Below are 22,669 nucleotides of genomic sequence, written 5' to 3' on the forward strand. Positions count from 1 at the left end.
CAACTGCTGGAAACTTAATTACTGTGTTTTGGTGGTTTATATTTTGAATAATATTAAATATATATACACATTTATTTTTATTTATAAAGTATTGGATCGGTTACTATTATTACCGATCATCTGTGTTAAGCCCTTTAATATGATCTAATTAAAGCCTTTTTAAATTAGATTTGAGCATCCCTTAGTTACAACATGTTAACATCCAAATTATCCATTTTTAATTCGGTATCTGGGATTCTCAATTATACACGGTTGAAAATAGTCGATCTTAAAGAAGACACGATTTCAAACTGCTAATCTGTTATTGGACTTTCATCATATTTCAAGCCGCTAAAAACTTGAAATAGAATAACTTAAAAAAATTTCAACCCCATAAAGTCATTTGATATATTTATTTTCAAAAGAATAAATAAAATACTCTAAAAAAGGATTCTTAAATTACCTTTGGTTCTTAGAACTAGTGTAGTAGCTCTACCTTCGTATTTCTTTCGGAATGCACTAACTTCAAATACATACTGCGTTCCAGATGCTAAGTTGGTAACTGAAAACAGATACAAAATAGTTTTTTTTACCAATTGGAATAATAAAAAAAGCTGGTGATGCTGCTGAACTGTCCAAGCATTTTCATAAAAACAGAGCATTAAGTATTTTAAGGATAATAATTATTTTTATCCAATTAACTTTTATGCTTACTTTTTTATTTTAATAAAAAAGGATTATCAAAATCGATAGATTTTTAATTTTACTCCCCTAATTCAATGGTCATCTTTTCCATCAAATATAAGGTACAACATCTGGTATACCATTCATAATTGTGACTGAACTACTGCCTCCAATACTCTTTCATTTTCTCATTCAAATAATGTATATTAAAGTTCTTCACAAATATAAATTGTTTTTTTTTTTCACTCTACTCCCCTGGGCCGGTCCGACTGGTTGGTATAACGCCTCCTAGGGGAGTGTCTGCTATACTCTAACGAGCCTTCCTGTCTACCGGCTGTATGTCCGGCATGGCAGGTCGGCTCACCAGTCAGCTCTTTTGAGTGCTTATCTTGTTTTTTGTCCTCTTTTCTGACACCACGCCATACCTTGATTTGTCTTGATGTGGTGTCGGGTCTTTTCTCTTTTATTTTAAATTTATTTCATCTAATCCTAATTTCCCATGGAGTCCCCAATGGATCCTAGAAGCCGGCACACCTCAGCATGCCGACCCTCACCACTGGGGCTGTCCGCCCTTCCCTATCACTATCCCTAAAAACCATTCGCTTGGCGGTCCCCTGCTCCCTTCATCTATTTTGCCACCTTGTCCTTAGTCTATTTTTAGTTTCATGTACTTCTATCCTCTGCATTCTCTCTACCCTACTTAATGCCATTAAGTCTATAGGGGGGACCCCAGACAAAACACACAGCGCATCATATGAGACCGTTCTGTAGGCTGAAACCCCACCCCCAGCAACAGTCTCCTATGCACCCCAGTAAGTCTGCAAAGATTTCTCTTTATTTCCACCGATGGCCACCACACTGGCACCGCATACAATATTGATGATACCACTGTAGATGCGATAACTCTCCTCTTTGATGGCCTAGGAGCTCTCTTATTAGACATAATGACATTAAGGCTCTTTGTCATTATCTCTGCTTTATTACAAACATTTATGATATGTTGCGTAAAACGGCAGCTTTTATCTAGGGTAATGCCCAAGTATTAACCTGCATGGGTTTCTGCTATCGCCTGTCCATTTAAAGTAATGAGCGGAGATTCTAATTGTCTTCTCCCTGTAAACATTAAGAATCTGATTTTATCCGTAGCTATCTCTAAACCACGTTCTGCTATCCAACTACTGATGATCCCTAATGTTATATTCGCCTTCTCCTGAACCTCATTGATTGTCTTACCCTCTACGATAATTGCCAAATCATCGGCGTAGGCCAATACCTGCACTCCACATGGACACCTCATTTGTAATATCCTGTCAAACGCCAGGACCCATAATAATGGACCCAATATTGAGCTCTGTGGCACCCTGCCATACAAATCAAATCTTAATATCTCTTCCTGTGCTTCCACCAGACAGCTTCTGTTCGAGAGGTACTCCCTTACTTGTCTTTGCAAATATGGGCTTATACTCTTCTGCACCATAGCATCCTCTCCTTTCTCTAGTGCCCAGTCCATTACTTTTTGAATTGCATGTATTGTGGATCGCCCCTTCCAGAAACCGAACTGATTATTGCTAATACCTACACCCTCTTCCACTTCTCTGATGATGCGGCTGGCCAACATTTTTTCTACTGCCTTCCCCATGGTATTGAGAAGGCTCAGTGGTCTGTAGGATATATATCTCCATACATAAATATATAATATAAAATATATATAAAATGTAATATAAATATTACACTTTACTAATGATTACAGCCTGTTACCGATCTCAGGTGTCTCATCTCTGAACAATGTAATCGCTCCAGGTAACTGATCAAATAGAGCCTTCAAAACTGAAAAAAATGCAATCTTTCAACATTTTGTTCGTTTCTTATGTGTTTTACTATAGTTAAAGATGTTTTCAATTTTTGAAAAATTCTTCAGCAATTTAAATAAATTCTTTGCTATTAAGTGAAACAACACACACACACACACACCCATCCATCCACTCACAATTTAAATTTCTCATAGAATTTTTTTATAGTTTCCCCAAAATTAAAGGCTGCTGTTTATAATACAAGAATGATGGAGAGGAAATTCCATTGCCAAGCCACCAACACATGATTTCCTTTCCACTCCTGATATCTATAATTTCAAGTGTCAGCCAGTTCTAAGTGAGTAGTAGTTTTAATTCTTTTGGCTAACTTTCTGTTTCAACTTTCACAGAATACTTTTCCCAGAATACTATATAACTTCTTACACAACTGTTGTGATATTTTTATTTTAGCTCTTTCTTTGTACTGAAAAACTATTAGTTAAAAAACATAATTTTTTGATAGTACAACAGTACATGTCACTTGGAGTGTCCGATGTTATCGTGCCAGATGGACTTAAAGTCTTATGGATATATATGATAAGAATGTTATTTCTTTAAAACTATTAACTAATTTATTTATTCATTTTACTATCTTAAAAAATAAACATATTACAAGCTTTTAAGATAACTAATTTCACAATATTTTAACAGTGAAACCTTCTCAAAACATACAGTTTTCCAAGTCCCAATTTATTCTAATAGAAATGAACTAAAGATGGAAAATTTTGTAATAGGGAAGTGAAAAAGAAACATGGATTTTACTTTTAATTTCACATATTAAATTTATCCCATAAGATGTCAAGGAAATAAAAAACACAACAGCCTGTAATAAAATAGTGATTAAAACACAGTTTGTGCACACACAAACCATGATTAGTGAAATAATAAAAGCAGGAAATGACTAATTTTTGTTTAGCACAAATATGTTAACACACTTATGGCTCCTACTTCCAGCCTATAAGCCAACTGTCATTAATAAAGTATAAAAGCAGGTGACAGCTTATATAAACAATCCATGGGCTGTATTTTGTCAACAAGTTAATTGTTTCTTAGTATTTGTACATATACCAATGAGGATAATTTTATTAAGTGCTGTGAACACTGTCATTGGAAGCAGTTTTCATTTTGTCATGAGCATTAATTGTTAGTTCTAGTTTCGTGTTTTGATTGTTCGATTTTGAAATATAGGGCTAGATTAGTTTTAAAACATTTTAGAAAATTATTTTATTTTAGAATAAATCATACGGTATTATAGGCTAAGTATATTTTTAATTTTTTTACTATAACTTTCAAGTGAAATATAACTAACTTGAAGATATAAATATGTGTTCTATAATTTATAATTGTGAAATATCTGTGAATGAAAACAGTTTTCAGTACTATTCTGCTAAGTCAAAATTTAAACGGTATAATATGTAACTACCTATTACAGTTTTACAATTTTTAAAAACTAGTGAATAATGTAGTCTATATACCGTACATAAGTTTTTAGGAATATTCCTAACATACATTATTGTCTAATTTCATTTTATATTTAAATAATTCTTTCCACATGATCTCGCTACAAATTAGCTTGATTTTTAATAAAACCTGCACAACAGAAACCTCTTCAAAACAGATTTCTTATTTGGTCCAATCAAACCATGTTTTGAGGAGTTTTTACTGTATGAAGTTTTATAAAGTCAAGAGGTAACTTCAAAAAATTCCTGACAGTAATTTTATAAGACTGGTATACAATATTTACTTTCTAAGTAGCAATAACCTTAATGCTTGATCAGTCACTTTATTAAGATGAATTTTGAAATGTGTGAAAAATGTCAAGCCTACCAAAGATTTTAGTTAAGAATGGATAAAAGAACAAATTTTATACTATTAACAAAAAATGAAGTAAAGATTTTTCTATAACATTTCCTTTAGTCATTCTCTTTGGTAGCTACACACTTTTTTCATCATTAATTAAGGTTTAAAAAACATTTACGAGAAAAATACATATTTATGAAAAATAAATGGAATTAAAGTTTTTTTTGTGTTTGTATACTTGTCTCTAACTTATATTCACATTGGTAATCGTATTGAATGCTTAGTTTATTGTTGACTTTCGAAAAGGCTACAAGCATTTTAGTATGGCTGGTGATATTTAACTTGGGGAAAAAGGGAGTTTGAACAAAGAATTTGTATTACACTTTGTTTTAAGAATGGAATAAAGTGCAGCACCACATTGAAAATGTTGTTTTTGGTGATTCTTCTATGAATAAAACAAGCATTTACAAGTGGTAAAAACATTTCCAAGAGGACCGTGAAGACATTGAAGATGATGAGCATCCTGAACATCCCAGCACATCAACAACCACTGATAATGTTGAAAAAGTGAAGAAAATTATTATGGACAATTGCCAAATCACTATCAGAGAGGTTGCTGATGTTGGCACATCATTTGGCTCATGCCAAGTAATTTTTTCAGATGTTTTGGATGTAAAACAAATGGCAGCAAAATTTGTTCCAAAACTGTTGAATTTCGACCAAAAGCAATGCTGAATAAATACTGCTCAGGAGTGAACAACAAACCAGAACTACTCAAATGGATCATAACTGGTGGTGAAACATAGGTGTATGGGTATGATGACAAAACTAAGGTTCAATCTTCCTAATGGAAGCTTCCTGAAGGGTCAAGACTGAAAAAAAAGCTTGTTAAGTTTGATCGAATGTGAAGGTGCTGGATCAGAACCTGTGATCACTGTGTTCCTCGATTTTAATGGCTTAGTGTATCATGAGTTCTTGCCACGGTCAATGAGTACTAACTGGAAGTTCTACACCTTTTGCATGAAGCAGTCAAAAGAAAACGCCCGAATTTGTAGCAAAACAATTCATGGCAATTGCACCACAATATACCTGATCACACTTCACAGCTTTTTTATGAATATTTAGCCTAAAACAACACCATTACAATGCCTAAGCTTCTGAATTTGCTGGACATGATCCCTTATGACTTCCTATTCCCAAAGTTGAAAAGAACCATGAAAGGACAGTTTGCCAATATTGAAGAGATAAAGACAGAATCGCTAAAGAAGCTAAACACCATACCAAAAATTGTGTTCCAGAAGTGGTTCAAGATTGGAAAAGTGCCGGTACAAATTTATTATATCTGAAGGGGAGTACTTTGAAGGTGACAAAATAAGTATTGATGAATAAATAAAGATTTTTTGAGAGAAACTAAAATTCAACGTTATTTTTATCAAACCTTGTATAATACATATTATAAGAAAATCCTTCAGTTACTTTGTAGTTTCTGTGATGATATACATGGCATGACATCCTTGCATTATTTTACTTTTAAAGCCAATTTCAAGGAAGGACACAACTAAAAATTACCTGGTGTTGAGTCAGGAGATATAGTGGACGCTTGTAAATATTACATTATGTCACGTACTTGTTCACAAAGCACTTTTAGAACAATGTATTAAACACATTGGATTTTCAGATCGTTATGGAAGAGGAATAATGTAGAAACTTTCTACTGGTATGAAACTTCTAATATTCTTGTTCCTTAACAGATTTCTTTCTATTCCTTTGCGCATGCTTAATGTTGTCATACTTTGTGGTAGATGGGTATCTACTATAAAATCATCATTCAAATTATTATCTTCATTGAAATAACTGTGTTTTATTCAATGGAATTTCACTACCACTATTTGGATTTTTCAAGCGACAATATCTTTTAATGGTAATTTTTAAAGTAAGTGTGACATTTGTATGTGGTTCAATAATGGACATTTTAACTACAATGATGTAATACAAACACACTGCTGTTACTATTGTTGAAAAAGATAAGAATGTGATGTCATAAACATTACCAAATAGAGAATAATTATCTTATCATCACTAATTCAAACAGAAGGTTCAGGGAGAAGGTGAAGTTATCTCATGTTATATTAAATAAATTTTAAAATTTTATTTAACAATATTAATATACAATACCTTTAATTGTATTCTTTGTAGTCATATTACCAAGATGCTGTGGATATGGAAGTAGCACAACTGGTTTAACATTATAACCATCAATATTTTTAATCGGCTGCCATGACAGTGTAACTTCATTTTCCTTGATTTCATCAGCTACAAGATCACTGACGCCATTAATAATGCTGTCAAATATTAAAGTAGTCAATTGTGAATTGTTTGATGTAAACTGACTATTCTTAGCAACAACCTGTTAAAACAATATAAATTCCTAATTATTACATCTGAATTTCAATGATTATATACTTTAAAAACCACTTAATAGAAAAAAAATTTGAATCATTAAACCTTGTTCTTTCCTATTATTGTTGTGAGTTACAATTTATTTGAAAAAAAAATCTGTGGTAAGCATTTTCTTTTTTGATCATACAATAGAAATATTAATGAGTAATGCAATAAATAATAAAAAACGTATGAGGAATAATTTTAACACAAGTGTAATCATCAATGTTTAATTTTTGACAACATTTAATGAACAGCTGTTTCATTTAATTTAATTAATACACTGTAAAACGAATAAGCCTGGCTTTACTGGATCAGCATCTGAATTATTAGTTGGACTCTGTATGACCCATGGATAGGATATCTTCTTTTTTTTTGGAAGATTTTCCCCCAAACCATATTCTATTTTTATAGATTTGTCATCTCACTAAAGACACACATGGTCCATTAGATACTGTTCTTTTCAGCCTCACAGATGTAGCAGATACAGTAGCCAATCTGATTTCTACAATAACTATTCAGGATAGGAGGAATTAAGGATAAAAAACAGACTATTCGAGGAAAGGGATGATCAACCCATAAAGATTTAAAACTTTTAATGTTTTGGCGTAGTTTATTTTTACATATGAGGATAAACTGTTTGTTACAATATTGTTTACTTATATAGAAACTGATGTAGACAGAACCCAAAGCATAGCTGAAGTCTGTTATTGTCAATGGAATTTTGCAGTACAGAGATACAGGAAGAGCCTGTCACGTAGCGATACAAAATTATAAATTTTCTTTAAGTTATAATCTAAATAAATCTAACGATCATTAAATATAACTGGCATTCTAAAGATCAAGTTTCTTTCTGTCTTAACACAACAGCTTTAATCTGTGAAGAAAATATTATAGACAATAAAATATGATGGCAGGGTTAAAAGTTTCAGGCCTGGATAAGACAACAACACTTTTCTGATACATTTTGATTTATTTTTCAATATAATCACCCCTAAGGTCTATACATTGAGCCCAGCATTATGCATAGAGCACTTATGCCAGTTTCCTACATTGATTATCCGTCTTTTATTTCACCGTTTATTTGATGAAGTGTTTTCCAAGATACTTCAACTTTTTTATCAGTTTATGTTACAACTGCATTCCATAGGACATCTGATTCTAACCCACCGGGTTGATCTAGTGGTTAACGCGTCTTCCCAAATCAGCTGATTTGGAAGTCGGGAGTTCCAGCGTTCAAGTCCTAGTAAAGCCAGTTATTTTTACACGGATTTGAATAACTAGATCGTGGATACCGGTGTTCTTTGGTGGCTGGGTTTCAATTAACTACACATCTCAGGAGTGGTCGAACTGTGAATGTACAAGACTACACTTCATTTACACTCATACATATCATCCTCATGCATCAACTGAAGAATTATCTAAACGGTAGTTACCGGAGGCTAAACAGGAAAAAGAAAGAAAAGAATCTGATTCTAAAAGAAATATAGTATTATATAGTATTTATAGTATTATATAGTAAATATATATAGTATTTGGAAAAGAAGTAATTAAAATGTACTATGATTACTTTATTCACAAAAACTTATTATGATAATCACATTCTCTTTGGCGATATATATATATATATATATACACACACACACAAACATACATAAACACACACACACAAGGTTTGCCCCAGAAGTGTATTGATTTTCCTATGTATGAACAGGTTATGTAAAACGTCCTTGATGTATAACAGCGCGATGGTAGTGAACTTGGCTGCAGGTGCATACTTGTTCCAACTGGATCGGTTGAGTCAGTTGCACACTACCGCTGTTTGTGTATTATAACCTCATTACATTTGCGATAGAGGAAAATACTGAACAATGTTACGCTATCAAATTTTTTGTGAAACTCAACAAATCTGCCACAGAAACATCTGATTCTTTAACCAAAGCTTATGGAGATGTCACTCTATTGAGAACTATGGTTTTTGAGTGGCACAAATCTTTCAAAGAGGGCTGAGAAAACGTTGGAAGACAACCCTCGTCAACAAATGATGAAAATGTGAAAGTGGTGCGAGCTGTGCATTGTGCACAAAGAATTTGTACTGCCAGGACAGAGAGTTAATAGCGCCTTTTACAAAGATGTCTTGGAAAACTTCAAAAACAGGTCCAGCAAGTCTGGAAGACATTGCACATGATTGGGTGCTGCACCATGATAACACACCAGCTCACACTTTGCTTTCGGTTCCAGAATTTCTGACAAAGAAAAACAATCTCCTAACTCCACAGCCCAGATCTACCTCCATGTAATTTCTAACTCTTCCTTATGTTGAAACTGAAGTTGAACGGTCATCATTTCAGGACGATGGAAAACATAAAAAAAAATAAACTGTAACCAATGAGCTACACACACTTAAGGAAAATGTCTTCAGTTACTGCTAAGAACAGTTGAAGATACGCTGGAAACACTTGCAACTTCCCAAGGGTCATACTTTGAAGAATATAACTTGTAATTTCAGGTTAGTCAAATAGATAATTAAGTAAAAAATCAGTACACTTACTTTTGGAACAAACTTCATACACATATAACACAGAGTTCTGTTAAAGTAATTTTTGTTTGGCTAATTAGTTGTTTTATTTGACTACAGTGTAATAGAATATAATTACCTCACCTGAATATTTAAATCGTTTACTAAAACTTTTATCATTTCTTTTTTATCTACTGTTTGTAAATCACAAGAACCTATTCATCCTCGCAAGATGAAGCAAGGAATTTCCAAAAAAAAAAAGTTTCTGATGAAATTACATGCAATTGTAAATATAAATAGTAAAAGACAAAAATCAATTTTTACTGAAATTAATAAAAAAGCAAGCCGTTGAAGTGAAAACTTTTTTGCTTCAAATTTTTATAGAACACAAATATGAAGGTAAAATGATTTTTAGCAACTACTATTTAAAAATTTAAATGGATAAATGTACATCTAAAAGCATCCTCAAATTTAAAAAAAAACATCAGTAAAGAAACATTAGGATAAAATTAAAAAAAATAAAATGAAAACTTACCCAGAAAGAGTATGTCATATTAGCAACAAAATAAGACCCTATAACAGCTGATGTTTTTGAACCGTCAACAGTTCTTTGTATTGGAGGTATAGGAGGTAAAACAAAAATTATGTACTCTTTTATTTCACCGTTTGTTTGATGAGGTGGTCTCCAAGAAACTTCAACTTGTTTATCAGTTTTCTGTGTTACAGTCACATTCCATGGAGCATCTGGTTCTATAAAAAAATATATCAAAGTATTACAAATACAATAAGTATTTCGTGGATAAAGAAAGGAAGAAGTTAAATGATAACAAAATGTACTTTATGATTACTTTATTCACAAAAACTTATGATAATCATATTCACTTTGATGGTATAATAATATATATCACAAATAACAGAGTTCTATTAGAAATAACTTTTGTTTGGCTAATTAGTTGCTTTATTTGACTACAGTGTAAGAATATATAATTGTGCAATAGTACCTTGTATAATTGTAATATAAAAGTGTAACAGTACCTTGCCTGAATACTCAAACCTTGTTCAAATGCTCTACAAGAACGCTCCTGTTTTTTTGTTGCACTAGAACATAATTACAAAGTTTATGAAGTTTGTTTTGTTAGCTCTTCACTTAGTGAATACTGAAATTACATCAAGCCAAACCGTGTAATGTTTCAGTTGAACCTATACTTGTTTGTTTTGTAAAATTGATTTATTTAAATTTATAAATTGTTATTACAGATAATTTAAAATAAACTATCAGATCAGCGAATGTGACAATATATGAAGTGATTTCTTTCAGATGCTGCTTTATTATCACTGTTGCATGTAACTGTTTAGATTAAGTACTGGCTAAACAATAGATTGATAAAAAAATCAATTATATACTTAAGTGAGAGCAATCCAACATTCAATTATTTTTAAGATATTGTAGATCAACAAAAAAATCTGGCATCAACTGCTATGGTCATTAGTTAGCAAAATTATTTCTTATAACAATGATTAAAAGATTCTTTTAAGTTATCAAAAATTTTTAAATAATAAATAATTTTTAAATGTTCATCTTTAAAAGTGAATAAATCCTTATTTTCAAGACTATGCATGAATTTTACAAGGAGCAAAAGTAACATATTGCATGTTACAGAACATTTTCTGAACACTGTATCAGACTATATACAACATGAAATTCATGCTAAACTACAGTAATATTCCTCTGCTTAAAAAAAAATATAAGATTTATATAACTGCCCAGAATCTGTTGTTTTCAAGTTATAACTAGCCTAATATTTTCCCTCATTTTTTCCTTAAAGCTAAAACAGTACAACTGTACACTTACACACGTAAGACTAAATTTATGATTTAAAATTTGTGATTTAAATTCTGTTTGTAACTTTATAAACAGAATTTTGAAAAATTGGTAGTGTAAAGAATTTGTAACCTGAAAAAAAAACTACAAAAACTACAGAAAAATAAAACATTTTGTTAAAAAAATCTTCTAGAATATTTCAATTTTGAACAAATCACAATTAACATTCAACAACAGTAATTAAGTCGCATTTTCAATAAAACAATATACAAAAATTATACTAGGTGTATCAAAATAACCTAGCCCAGATAGGGGTTAAGATGCTAATCAGATAAAGCCATAATTTGTAATTGAAGCCCTGCTAAATACTAGGGACGGTCTGTAAGTAATTCAAAGTAACATGTAACAACACATTGTTCAGTGTAGACCATGATGCCATTTTGTAGTTACATTCCCTGTTGAACTCCATTTACTTTTTGTTTGCCATGAACTTGTTCCATAGTTTTCATAGCTTTTGTCGTGGAGTGTACCTCCTATGTCAATCCATTTAAAATGATGTGTGGTAATTAAATTTTAAATAGCCGAAAAAGTGAACTTTTTATTGTTCAAGCGGGATGAAACTCTTGTGAACAGGTGGATGATCAAGCAATTCAGAACTAGATCCTTTGTAAAATTCTATGCGTTCTGGGAGTCTAACACATTATGATGAAGTAGCTGAAAGCTACTAAATTTCCACAAAGATATTAAAACACTGGAGATGTCATGTTAAATAATCTACTGTGTTAATAATCCTTCAATATGACAATGATTAACTGCCTATAAATTGCATGCTGCTGCTGAAATTGTAAAACTGAAATCTGAACCTTCATAAAAACAATGGATTTGGCATATTGTGATTTTCACTTCTTGCATCTCAAATAGGACTTTAAGGATATTTATTATTCTACAGATGTTGAAATTAAGATGGAGTGAGGTCACAGATCAAGGAAAGATCATTACAATTCTTCATTGATGGTATGAGAAAACTGATCATCAGGAGAAATATATAATTGAAAACAGTGACTATGTTGAAAACTACATTCCTTTTGTGTTTCATTTAAATACCTTTTTCTACTTGTGAATTATTAGTAAGTGCATGTTACTTTTTAGGAGCTCCTTCAAAATACATACATAAACATGTACTCCATCAAAATGACAAAGGGAATTAAACTAAATTTTACAAGAGGGAATATGTTTTATCTCAGAGAAGGATAGCACTCATAGTTTATTCTAAAATTTTACCTAGGGTCCTACTCCTAGTCACAACAGAAAAAAATTCTTTTCTTGCTAAAAATGAATTGTACTAAAGAAAAAACTACGTAAAATTTTAAAGTCTTTTGTCATTACATTTTTTAATATTTGGCATTTTCATGAAAGAAGGGTAGCCATTTTGTAATCACCTCGTCAATTAAAATTAAATTACATGTATTTAATTTCCATTTTTTTTTTTTTTTTTTACTTGGGCAGGCAGATAAATAACAGAATAAAAGCCAAATATTATTCAGATCATTATTATCAAGTTATATGCAAGTGTAGAGTTAAGGTCAGAAACTTGGAGGTCCAGGAACAAGCGCCTGAGCAACCCAAATAGCCTAGTAATTTAATAATAAAAAATAATATCAGTAACTTACTTCCTTCACCGGTAGAAACAATGATATATTTAGCTGGAGGGTGAACAACATTTTCACCAATTACTCTTGAATAAACAGTAACATTGTACTTGGTGTATGGATTTAATCCAGTGAATTGGAAATTGGTATCATTTATCCAAGACGTATGATTGGTCCACTTTTCATGAGCAGGAGGTGCTAGACTATATGATGGCAAAAATTCAAACTTAATGGTTTGTGGTGACTGGATCCACCAAAATACTCTCAGACTTGTCGATGTAATGCTTGGCTGATCGACACCGATACTTTGAACCTGTTATTAATTAAAAGAAATGAATTAATAAAATAGAAAAGTTACATAGTTTTTTACAAATATAAATAATGTAACAATAATTTTGTATAAAAAAATAGTTTAAAAAAATCAAGTATTTCTTACATTGTTCATATTGTTATCAGCAAGTATAATATATAATCTAATAAAATTTACATAGCCTAATATAATGCTGCCTATTGCTACACCAAACCTGCTGAGATCCAAGTGATGTTCGACCTTGCAAGCAATATCTTAATTTTATTGTAAAAGGGGTTAGCTGTTTAATAGGCATGTTATTTAAAAAGATAGTAACTCTGTCAGATTCTATTTTACTTTGAGCGTTTTAAGCCAACATACCCAACATATAAAGATTGAGACAGAAACAATGCAAAATACATTCTACTATTTAACCATAATATACTGTTTATGAATGAATCAAATATCTAATAGGACATAAATCAAATACTTCTAAATGTAGAAAATTTTTCAAAAATAATTCTGAGGTTCAAGACATAAGCCACTTATATCAGAACTGGTTCATGTTTATTGGTACTGTAATATTTTAACTGTAAATTGCATTTTGAAATATACATCAATTATTATTCTTATCAGATTTACTTCATTCAGATTTGTACATTAAACTTCAGTGAACTGAAGTAATTTATTTCAGAAAGTATACATGGCCTAGATATTAATAATTTTGAACATAAAATTTGATTTAAAAATCCCAAAAATTACAAACAAATAAAAGAGATCACTCAACAACTGATTATATAAAAACTAAAACAATAAAAATGTGAACTTTAATTGTTACAAATTATCATCAATAGTTATAAGATTAGTAGAAAAAAATATAAATACACATAAAACACAAAATAAATATTATTTATTTAATAAGTAAATAGGTAAATTGAAAGCAATTGAAAAAAAAAACATTTCTTGGTTTATATAATATAAATATTGAAAACGAATAAATTATACAATTTTTCTATAGGCAGATTTAACTGAAAGCATAAAGTAAACTAATAATTATAAATAGATGAATATTTAGATGTATTGCTTTATTAAGGGTATTATGAAACCTACATTTATTACTTGCTTTATAACTTAATGATGATGACTATTATCAACGATCAAAATGAACTTATAATGCTTTTTCTTTTTCCTGTTTAGCCTCCGGTAACTACCGTTCAGATAATACTTCAGAGGATGATATGTATGAGTGTAAATGAAGTGCAAGTCTTGTACAGTCTCAGTTCAACTATTCCTGAGATGTGTGGTTAATTGAAACCCAACCGCTAAAGAACACCGGTATCCAGGATCTAGTATTCAAATCCGTGTAAAAATATCTGACTTAACTAGGACTTAAACACTGGAACTCTCGACTTTCCAAATCAGCTGATTTGGGAAAATGCGTTCACCACTAGACCAACCCGGCGGGGTTGAACTTATAATGTTAAATTTTTACTTTGCATCAATGGTTCTTGAGCATTCTCAATTATTTTATTCTATTAACTGTTTAGTATACCTCATTCTTTGAACACAAATAATATTGTGATTTAATTCTGTGGTTAAAATTACCTTGTAATTCAATACAACAGATGCGCATAAAAATATATAAATAATAACTTAACATATAAAATAAAATTTTAGTCACAATAAAATTGTAAGATGTAATCGGTATCAATAATACAACAAAACAAATATATTTGAAACAAGAAAATACTATAAAAGCAATTATAAAAATTTATTTTAAATGTAACACTACATGATCATTTCGATTGTTATTCAATCACCAGTAGATACTGAGGGAATTAGTATTAAAAAAAAAAATAATGAAAAATTGAAAAAAAGGATTTAAGTAAACAATATGAAACAATAAAAAATGAATGTGTATAACTATATTTATTACAAATAACAAAGGGGAAAAAATTATTAACACATTCACTGTGGTACGGCGCATATATATGCCATAACAGGGAGTTGCTGTGTGTTTGTCTTCTTTTGTGTAATTCCAGTTCAGTGCAAAATGTTAAGTATTTAACTTAGCTCTCTGCTATACAGGCCCCATTGTTGCCATATTGTACTTGACGACTGTGCACTATGGCCCATAATGTGCCGTTTGTAATGAATATTTTCTTTTTCTTTTTAACTAAAAATATTTTAAAACGACTTTATAGTCTACGATGTCTCTCAGAAAACATGTGAACTAACTAGTTGAAACAGTTCTTATATACATATTCTTATTTATGTCTATTTATAATCAAGTTGAAAATATATCAATTTATTATATTTAATGATTTGGATGATGTTTACAAGCAAGCATATTATGTGAAGTGATTCAGACCCAATTATCTGGAAACAAATTTAATGTCTAGTGTTTATACTATTAATATATACATTTGAATGGATGTTTTTTTAAAAGAAAAATTTCTACACATTTCATTTAGAAATAATAAGATAACAAATTAAAACAGAGAGTAATGGATTAGGTGACATAATATAATTAATTTAATTTATAAATAAAAACCAGCATTTATAAGATTAATTAATATTATGAATGTTTTATTGAATAATTTACTGAACAACTTATGATAAAAATAATTGAAAAGGAAATAAAATTGTCAGAAAGAGATTAAAAAACAGTGTAACATGTGATATTGCACAAATGTATATAGAATGAAAATTCAAGGTCAAATAGTTCAGCATATAGAGTAAATCCGTATAAAAACTGCACGCACAGTACAAAACCTCAGGAAGGGCCAATATGTGTTCTAATGCACAGCGGGTAATTAATATACAGCCATCATAGTTGCATGTACAGCAAGATGGTCAAGTTCCCTATTTTATCAGCAGCAGCGAATGTGTTAAAATGTTTTCAGCAAGTAAGTCTAATAACAATCAGATTGCCCACGATGATCACAGATCATCGAGGGAAATCTCAGATTGGTAAATTCACAGATTTATACTTTTTAATAACTTTCTATTTTAGATTGGGATTATCTAAAAGATATTTTTAGAATGGTTATAATTATAACAAAATCTGAAAATGACATCTACGTTCAACATTACTGTAATGGAAATCTAGTAAACTTTATTTAACTGAAGTTATATAATTATAAATTTTCGTAAACAGTTTTTGCATATTCTATGGTTTAAAATCTACTTTGAAGAACTGTTGAGCACGACTCTTACTATAACAGATTAAATTTTACAATTTAAATTGTTTTTTCTACATCTGTATTATAACATTTGAATTATGCGGCTGGAACCTGTATCATGAGTGTCATTACCAAACAGAACTTTAAGACATTCAATACTTCTGTTATTTTAAACACATTGTATTTTTTTTACAGAAATGTTTTAATTACATGCTTATAAACGGTTTACTTATTTATTTAGTAATTTTAATATTTGTTTGTAGTACTCAGGTAATGAATTATAATTATTTTAAATTTCTTTGTCTGAAAAATGTTATAATTAGGCTACAATTCTATTCTTCAATTAGGCTGAAATTCTCTAGTGGAGGCTATCATTGATTTATAATATAAAGTCTGTTTTATGGAGCAGATGCCAGCGGTCAAGTTGTCTGAATGGTTGGTTAAGACGCTGGACCGCTACCATCCTGCTTTCGATGTTAGCTCAGGTCAGACGCAGAGGTTCAAATCAAGCTGATGAAACTTTTTTATTTTTAATTTAACACAAACTTACTAAATATTTATTAAATATATCCATAGATTCTTTCTAATCTGGTAATTTCACAAAAGATTTGAATTCTATTTACTTTTTTCCAGGACTTTAGGATAATGGGAGCGTGTTGAAGACAAGTATTGCACAATAAAATTTAATGATATAAAGGATCTTGGATCAGCACTTCTAATTACTGTGCTGAATACAAAAATTAAATGTCGCCACAGGGAATTATTAAAATATGTGTACGAAGTACTTAAACTTATGTCCTAAGGAGTGTAACAGTTCTGCCTTCTTTTTAAACACGGAAGGAAAATGCACTGTGCAAAATGTTGGCATTAATAAAATTTGAAATACAGGTAAGTAAATACGTATATATCTGAGTCTTCCAGACGCAAACACATACACAGGTCATTGTTTTTAAGGAAGCTTTGCAACTATAATGTTACTGGTCAGTAAAATGTCAGTTAAATGTTAATTGTTACTGGTTAGTTAAATGAACAACAGTGGTTGAAGGGCATATAGACGTCAATTAAAAATAAAATTGAAGTATTGAATAAAATATTTGATTTTGTCAAAAAAAAGAAATAACTTTAATGTACATGCACAGTCTACATCAACTAGTATGCAAGGAGGATTATTTCCACAAATAAATTTTAACGATTGCACAATACGTAATATTTACATGGATCAAAAGACCAATCCTGATATTCTATAGCTGTGTATGTTGCAATATTTTACATAATAAATAAATAAGAGGAGAAATATATTAAATTCTATATTTTTTGAAAAATTAGATATTCCATAAACAATGATTTACATAAACATAGATTTAAATCAGTAATCCCAATATTTCCTAAGACATATAAAAAAAAACTGGTACGCAATTCTCTATTATGCACTCATGAAGTTTATGACACTAGCCTTGCGAGTGAGGTAATTACTTAGCACTTGTGCATTAGTGGCTATCATTTAGGCTCAGTGTATAATGTACTATTACTAACAATTACCTGGTAAATTCTTGTACTATTCTGGCAGTTCTTTTCATCACTTTCATCAAAACAGTCAGTTTGTCCATCACACAGTTGAGACAAAGGTAGACAATGATTACCATCACAAGGGAACATTCCAACACTACAACTTGGATTAGCAGGACCTGTTTTAACACAAAATGAAGATAAAATAAATATAGGAACCATAATCAATTAGTAAATGTACATGTTGTGTGTGAACCTGTAAGCACATATTCACAGACATAAAAACTGATTATTTATTTACGAATGATCAATTATAGAAAAAACAATTGAATCTAATTAAATAAAACAACTATTTTTGAGTTATACAGAATAATATTTAAACCTACACATCAATAAATTATTTATTAACAATAAAATTAAAAGATTTTTTATGTAGACACAATATTATTCTGGTAATGTGGTTTTTACTGATTATATAAACTTGAATCTATTGGGTGGATGGGGGACTTTGAAGAGTGGCTTTACCCAGCAGGAAGTTAGCAATTAGGCTTATTGTACAGCAAACACAAACAGGAACAAAAACCCACATTCGGTCTGTAGGCAGCTCCCCCATTAGATACAAAGTATACACTGGCTTCATACTGATATCATTAGAAAAGAAAAGAAAATCTACACTGATTTCAGATAGAAATCAGCAAGGTAAGCTGAACCCAAAGAACTAATAATGTTTTTTTTTTGTCTTCAGTCATTCGACTGGTTTGATGCAGCTCTCCAAGATTCCCTATCTAGTGCTAGTCGTTTCATTTTAGTATACCCCCTACATCCTACATCCCTAACAATTTGTTCTACATATTCCAAACGTGGCCTGCCTACACAATTTTTTCCTTCTAAATCCTTTTTACTCTTAGCTAGAATTACTATATCATCAGCAAATCGTAGCAACATTATCTTTTCACCTTGTACTGTTACTCTGAATCTACATTTTTCTTTAACATCATTAACTGCTAGTTCTATGTAAAGATTAAAAAGCAACGGGGATAGGGAACATCCTTGTCGGACTCCCTTTCTTATTACGGCTTCTTTCTTATGTTCTTCAATTGAAGAACATTCTTATGTTCTTCTTATGTTGCCGTTTGGTTCCTGTAAACGTCAGCAATTGTTCTTCTATCTCTGTATTTGAACCCTAATTTTTTTAAAATTCTGAACATTTTATTCCAGTCTACGTTATCGAATGCCTTTTCTATGTCTATAAATGCCAAGAATGTTGGTTTGTTTTTCTTTAATCTTCCTTCTACTATTAATCTGATGCCTAAAATTGCTTCCCTTGTCCCTATACTTTTCCTGAAACCAAATTGGTCTTCTCCTAACACTTCTTCCACTCTCCTCTCAATTCTTCTGTATAGAATTTTAGTTAAGATGTTAATGTAGAAATCAGGAAAAAGTTAAAGTAATTGGGGAGAGCGGGGTAAAAAAGGTAGAAACCTTCTTGCTCAGGGCCTCATACATACTTAAATACATACTCAACATTTAGTAATTAATTTTATTTTTTTATGTACTGATTCCATTTATTTATCATCTATAGTTATATCACTGATCTATTTAATAAAATAATTATTGTTATATATAATACAAACATAACTTCTCATTTTTATTTATTTATTTTTTTATATTTTGAAATACTGTTCTGAAATTTTTGCCATGGTTCTCTTGACCAAACAGAAATGTTGAAGCAGTTCTTTTTACTTGTGGAATAGCAAACCAACAATTCCTAACATGATCTTTATAATGTATAATTAAGTTGATTTGAAGGGTGTATTTATTTATTTATCATAAAGTATTAACCTGTTAATGTGTACTTTTTGTGAATTTGTTAAGTTTTCCTACGTACATCAGATATTACTGCTTCATAATAGAGTAATGATATTAAAGCCTTTTTTTATTCAGGATATTTAGTAGACCTAACAATAATTTGAGGTTCAGAACAATTAAATTTAAATGTTTCCGAGCAGAAACAATGTCAATGTTACTACTCTGAAGAACTTCTGGAGTGATAGTGATAATTAAACAATATAAACATTTTCTAATTTTGAATTTTATACAAATAGAATATTTTTTTCTTTTTTGCTCTTTTGAGTTAAAACAACTCTTAAATAAAAGTTTCCTAAAATAGTAATAAAAATAAACTTAAATAAAGAAAAACTAAAAACTATACTTACTGACAGGAGGTGCTCTAGTACCACATAATAGTTCATCAGATCCATCAGGACATTGCTTAATTCCATCGCATACTAATGATAGTGAAATACAAGAGCCATCTTTTCTGCAACGAAATTTACTTTGATCAGGACGACATTCTAGTTTTTTGGAACAATGTGCTTCATCTTCACCTTTATCACAGTCTTTAATTCCATCACAAACCCATGAATCTGGTATACAAATACCTTAAATATGAAATAGAACACAATTAGATAAGAAACACAATATCGTTTGAGTTATTAAACTTAAATATTACATACATACATACACACATGCATGTGCGCACACGTACAAGGACATCAAAAAAGCTAGAATGTATAATTGGGAAGCAATCTAGACACAATTAAAGATACCACCACTAGAAGTAGAAAGCCTACAGTATTCTGCTCTCATCTGACTACAAGTGTTGCTCTATGTACAGTAGTTCATGAAGTATTCAGCACTGGTCTTTCTTGGTGCTTGAAAATCTGTGATTTTTTTTATATCTCTTCATAACGAACAACATAACTTAGATTTAATTTTTTTATTCTTAAGAACACTATCAGAAAAATATGGAAAGTATTTCACTGTTGAAAAAGCACTAATGCTTCAAGCTGCTTTTAAGTAAAAATGTTTAAGTTAAAAACAATTCTGTGAGTGGCTTTCATTTTTAAAATAGGATAGAGAATGTCACCTGAATAATCGCATTACAAGCTATGAAGATTATCAGCCGATTAAAAAAATTTCTGAATTGATTTATGTACCTTAGGAATTAATTCGTGCTAGAAAATTATAACAGAAAATTAAAAAAAAAAAGTACCAGGGATGAGAAATGGTGCTATAGTTATGACCCTGAAGTCAAACAAAAATCAAATCTGTGAAAATAACTGAATTTTTGCTGAGATAAAAAAAGGAGAGCAAGTTTGACCAAATGTGAAGACAATGTTGATTTTTTTTTAATAGAAAAGGATTGTTTTTTAACAGATAATTAATTCTTCCTGGATTGATAGTAAGCCAGCACTTCTACTACCTGGATCTGTTAGAGGGTGTTAAGAATGTGTGAAAAAGACACCCAAAAAAAATGTGCAGCGATTGATTTCTACACCACAACACTCTTATCTCAATCTGCAACAGGATTTGTCAAAAAAAATAAAAGATAGGAGTTGTTTCTTGCCTTCCCTTCTAGCCTGATCTCACTCTGTGTACTTTTCCTTTTTCCCCATTTATGAAAAATAACTCAAAAGAAGGCTTTTCTGTAACAAGCATTAAATGAAATAAAAACTGCTGCTTGGCTTGGACAACAATCACATAGGAGAATCCCAAAAATGATTCCAGCAATTGAAAAAACATAAGAGAAAAATGCTCCTGCTCCTAGCCACATGGTGAGTACATTTTCAGCAAGTAACTGAGGCCGGCTAATTACTTAGCCAGGCTCTGTGACGTGAGTGATAGTGTCTTGGCCTTTCATCTGGAGGTCCTGGGTTCGAATCCCAGTCAGGCATGGCATTTTCACACACACTACAAATAATTCATCTAATTCTCTGAAACAATACCAAACGGTGGTCCCAGAGGTTAAACAACAAAAGAAAAAATAACAATTACTAGTGTCTAAATATGTAATTTAAGCATTAAAAGCAACTTTTTTTTTTTTTAAATAGAGAACATAAAAAAATACATTTGCATTATATTTTTAATTAACACGAATTCACTCCATTCTAATAATTATAAATATTGGCATTGAAATATGAACCATCTAAACAAGTATTAAACAGAACACTGAGAAAGACCTTATTTTTTCAGTCTAGATTTATTTTTATATTAAAAATTTTTTAATTTTATATTTTATAATTAACATTTAATTATTAATAAAGTAACTGTAATACCAGTAACATGATAAAAATAATAATTAAAGAAACAAATTACAAATTTAATAATTAATGAGATTAAAAAAAAATTATTTACTAATTTTTTTACGTTAAATATAATTACTGCATTAATAATAATTAAAAATCAAACTATTTTTTTTTCAAAGACTTAAAACCATCTAAAGGAATGGAATACTATGTCAGAAATAGTGAGCTTCATTTTATTATATTAGTTGGTTTATTTATTAACAATATTATACGAGGAATGCTCAAATTTCAATTTGGTGTCAAATAAAATAAACAGAAGTAGTAGCTGTTAGCTCTATCTGATAAGCAGAAACAAGCAAACCTATCAGCATCCAGTTGTTATATGCTGTTTGTCTACGAGTGTGAGTAAAAAAGAAGTGCATCCAAGTGTGGACACTATAATAATATACTATTAATATAAAACTTCTTACAAAAGAAAATTTTGACAAACGTAAACATAAAGATTTATAAATGAAACTTTTTTTGAAGATGGCTGATATATCAAGAATGAATCACCGCACAGTCTTGGTATCTGAAAATGTCATCAACAGAAAAAAATGGCTGACAAGATTAACACATTTATTCAAAATGATTGTCGAATTACAATGCGGAATATTGCTTCTACAATGTCAGTGTCAGCAGTATCGAAAGCTGTATCAGAAATCAACTTAATTAATGAAAAATTAATTTATGCGGATGTTGGATTCTATGAATGCTAAAGGATGAATGCAAGCAGACATGCCTGCATGTGGCTAACATATTGTTAGAACTGTTGGGTAAAGTTAACTAAAAAAACACAGCTCGTATTTGCCAAAAGAAAT

At 30.5% G+C, this 22,669-nt stretch overlaps 1 protein-coding gene across 1 annotated transcript in view; it reads right to left on the bottom strand.

Moving 5' to 3' along the window:
- Positions 1 to 22,669, bottom strand: part of LOC142331119 (sortilin-related receptor-like) — a 172,062-nt gene that overhangs the window by 27,195 nt on the left and 122,198 nt on the right. The window contains exons 22-27 of the mRNA XM_075376801.1: positions 19,938 to 20,162; positions 17,755 to 17,900; positions 12,763 to 13,054; positions 9,806 to 10,020; positions 6,489 to 6,720; positions 443 to 541 (exon numbers count right to left, since the gene is read on the bottom strand). Coding sequence (XP_075232916.1) covers positions 443 to 541; positions 6,489 to 6,720; positions 9,806 to 10,020; positions 12,763 to 13,054; positions 17,755 to 17,900; positions 19,938 to 20,162 — 1,209 coding nt within the window. The remainder of the gene's footprint in view (positions 1 to 442; positions 542 to 6,488; positions 6,721 to 9,805; positions 10,021 to 12,762; positions 13,055 to 17,754; positions 17,901 to 19,937; positions 20,163 to 22,669) is intronic.

This window comes from Lycorma delicatula, chromosome 10 (genome assembly GCF_047948215.1).
Source record: "Lycorma delicatula isolate Av1 chromosome 10, ASM4794821v1, whole genome shotgun sequence".
Taxonomy (NCBI): Eukaryota; Metazoa; Arthropoda; class Insecta; order Hemiptera; family Fulgoridae; genus Lycorma; species Lycorma delicatula.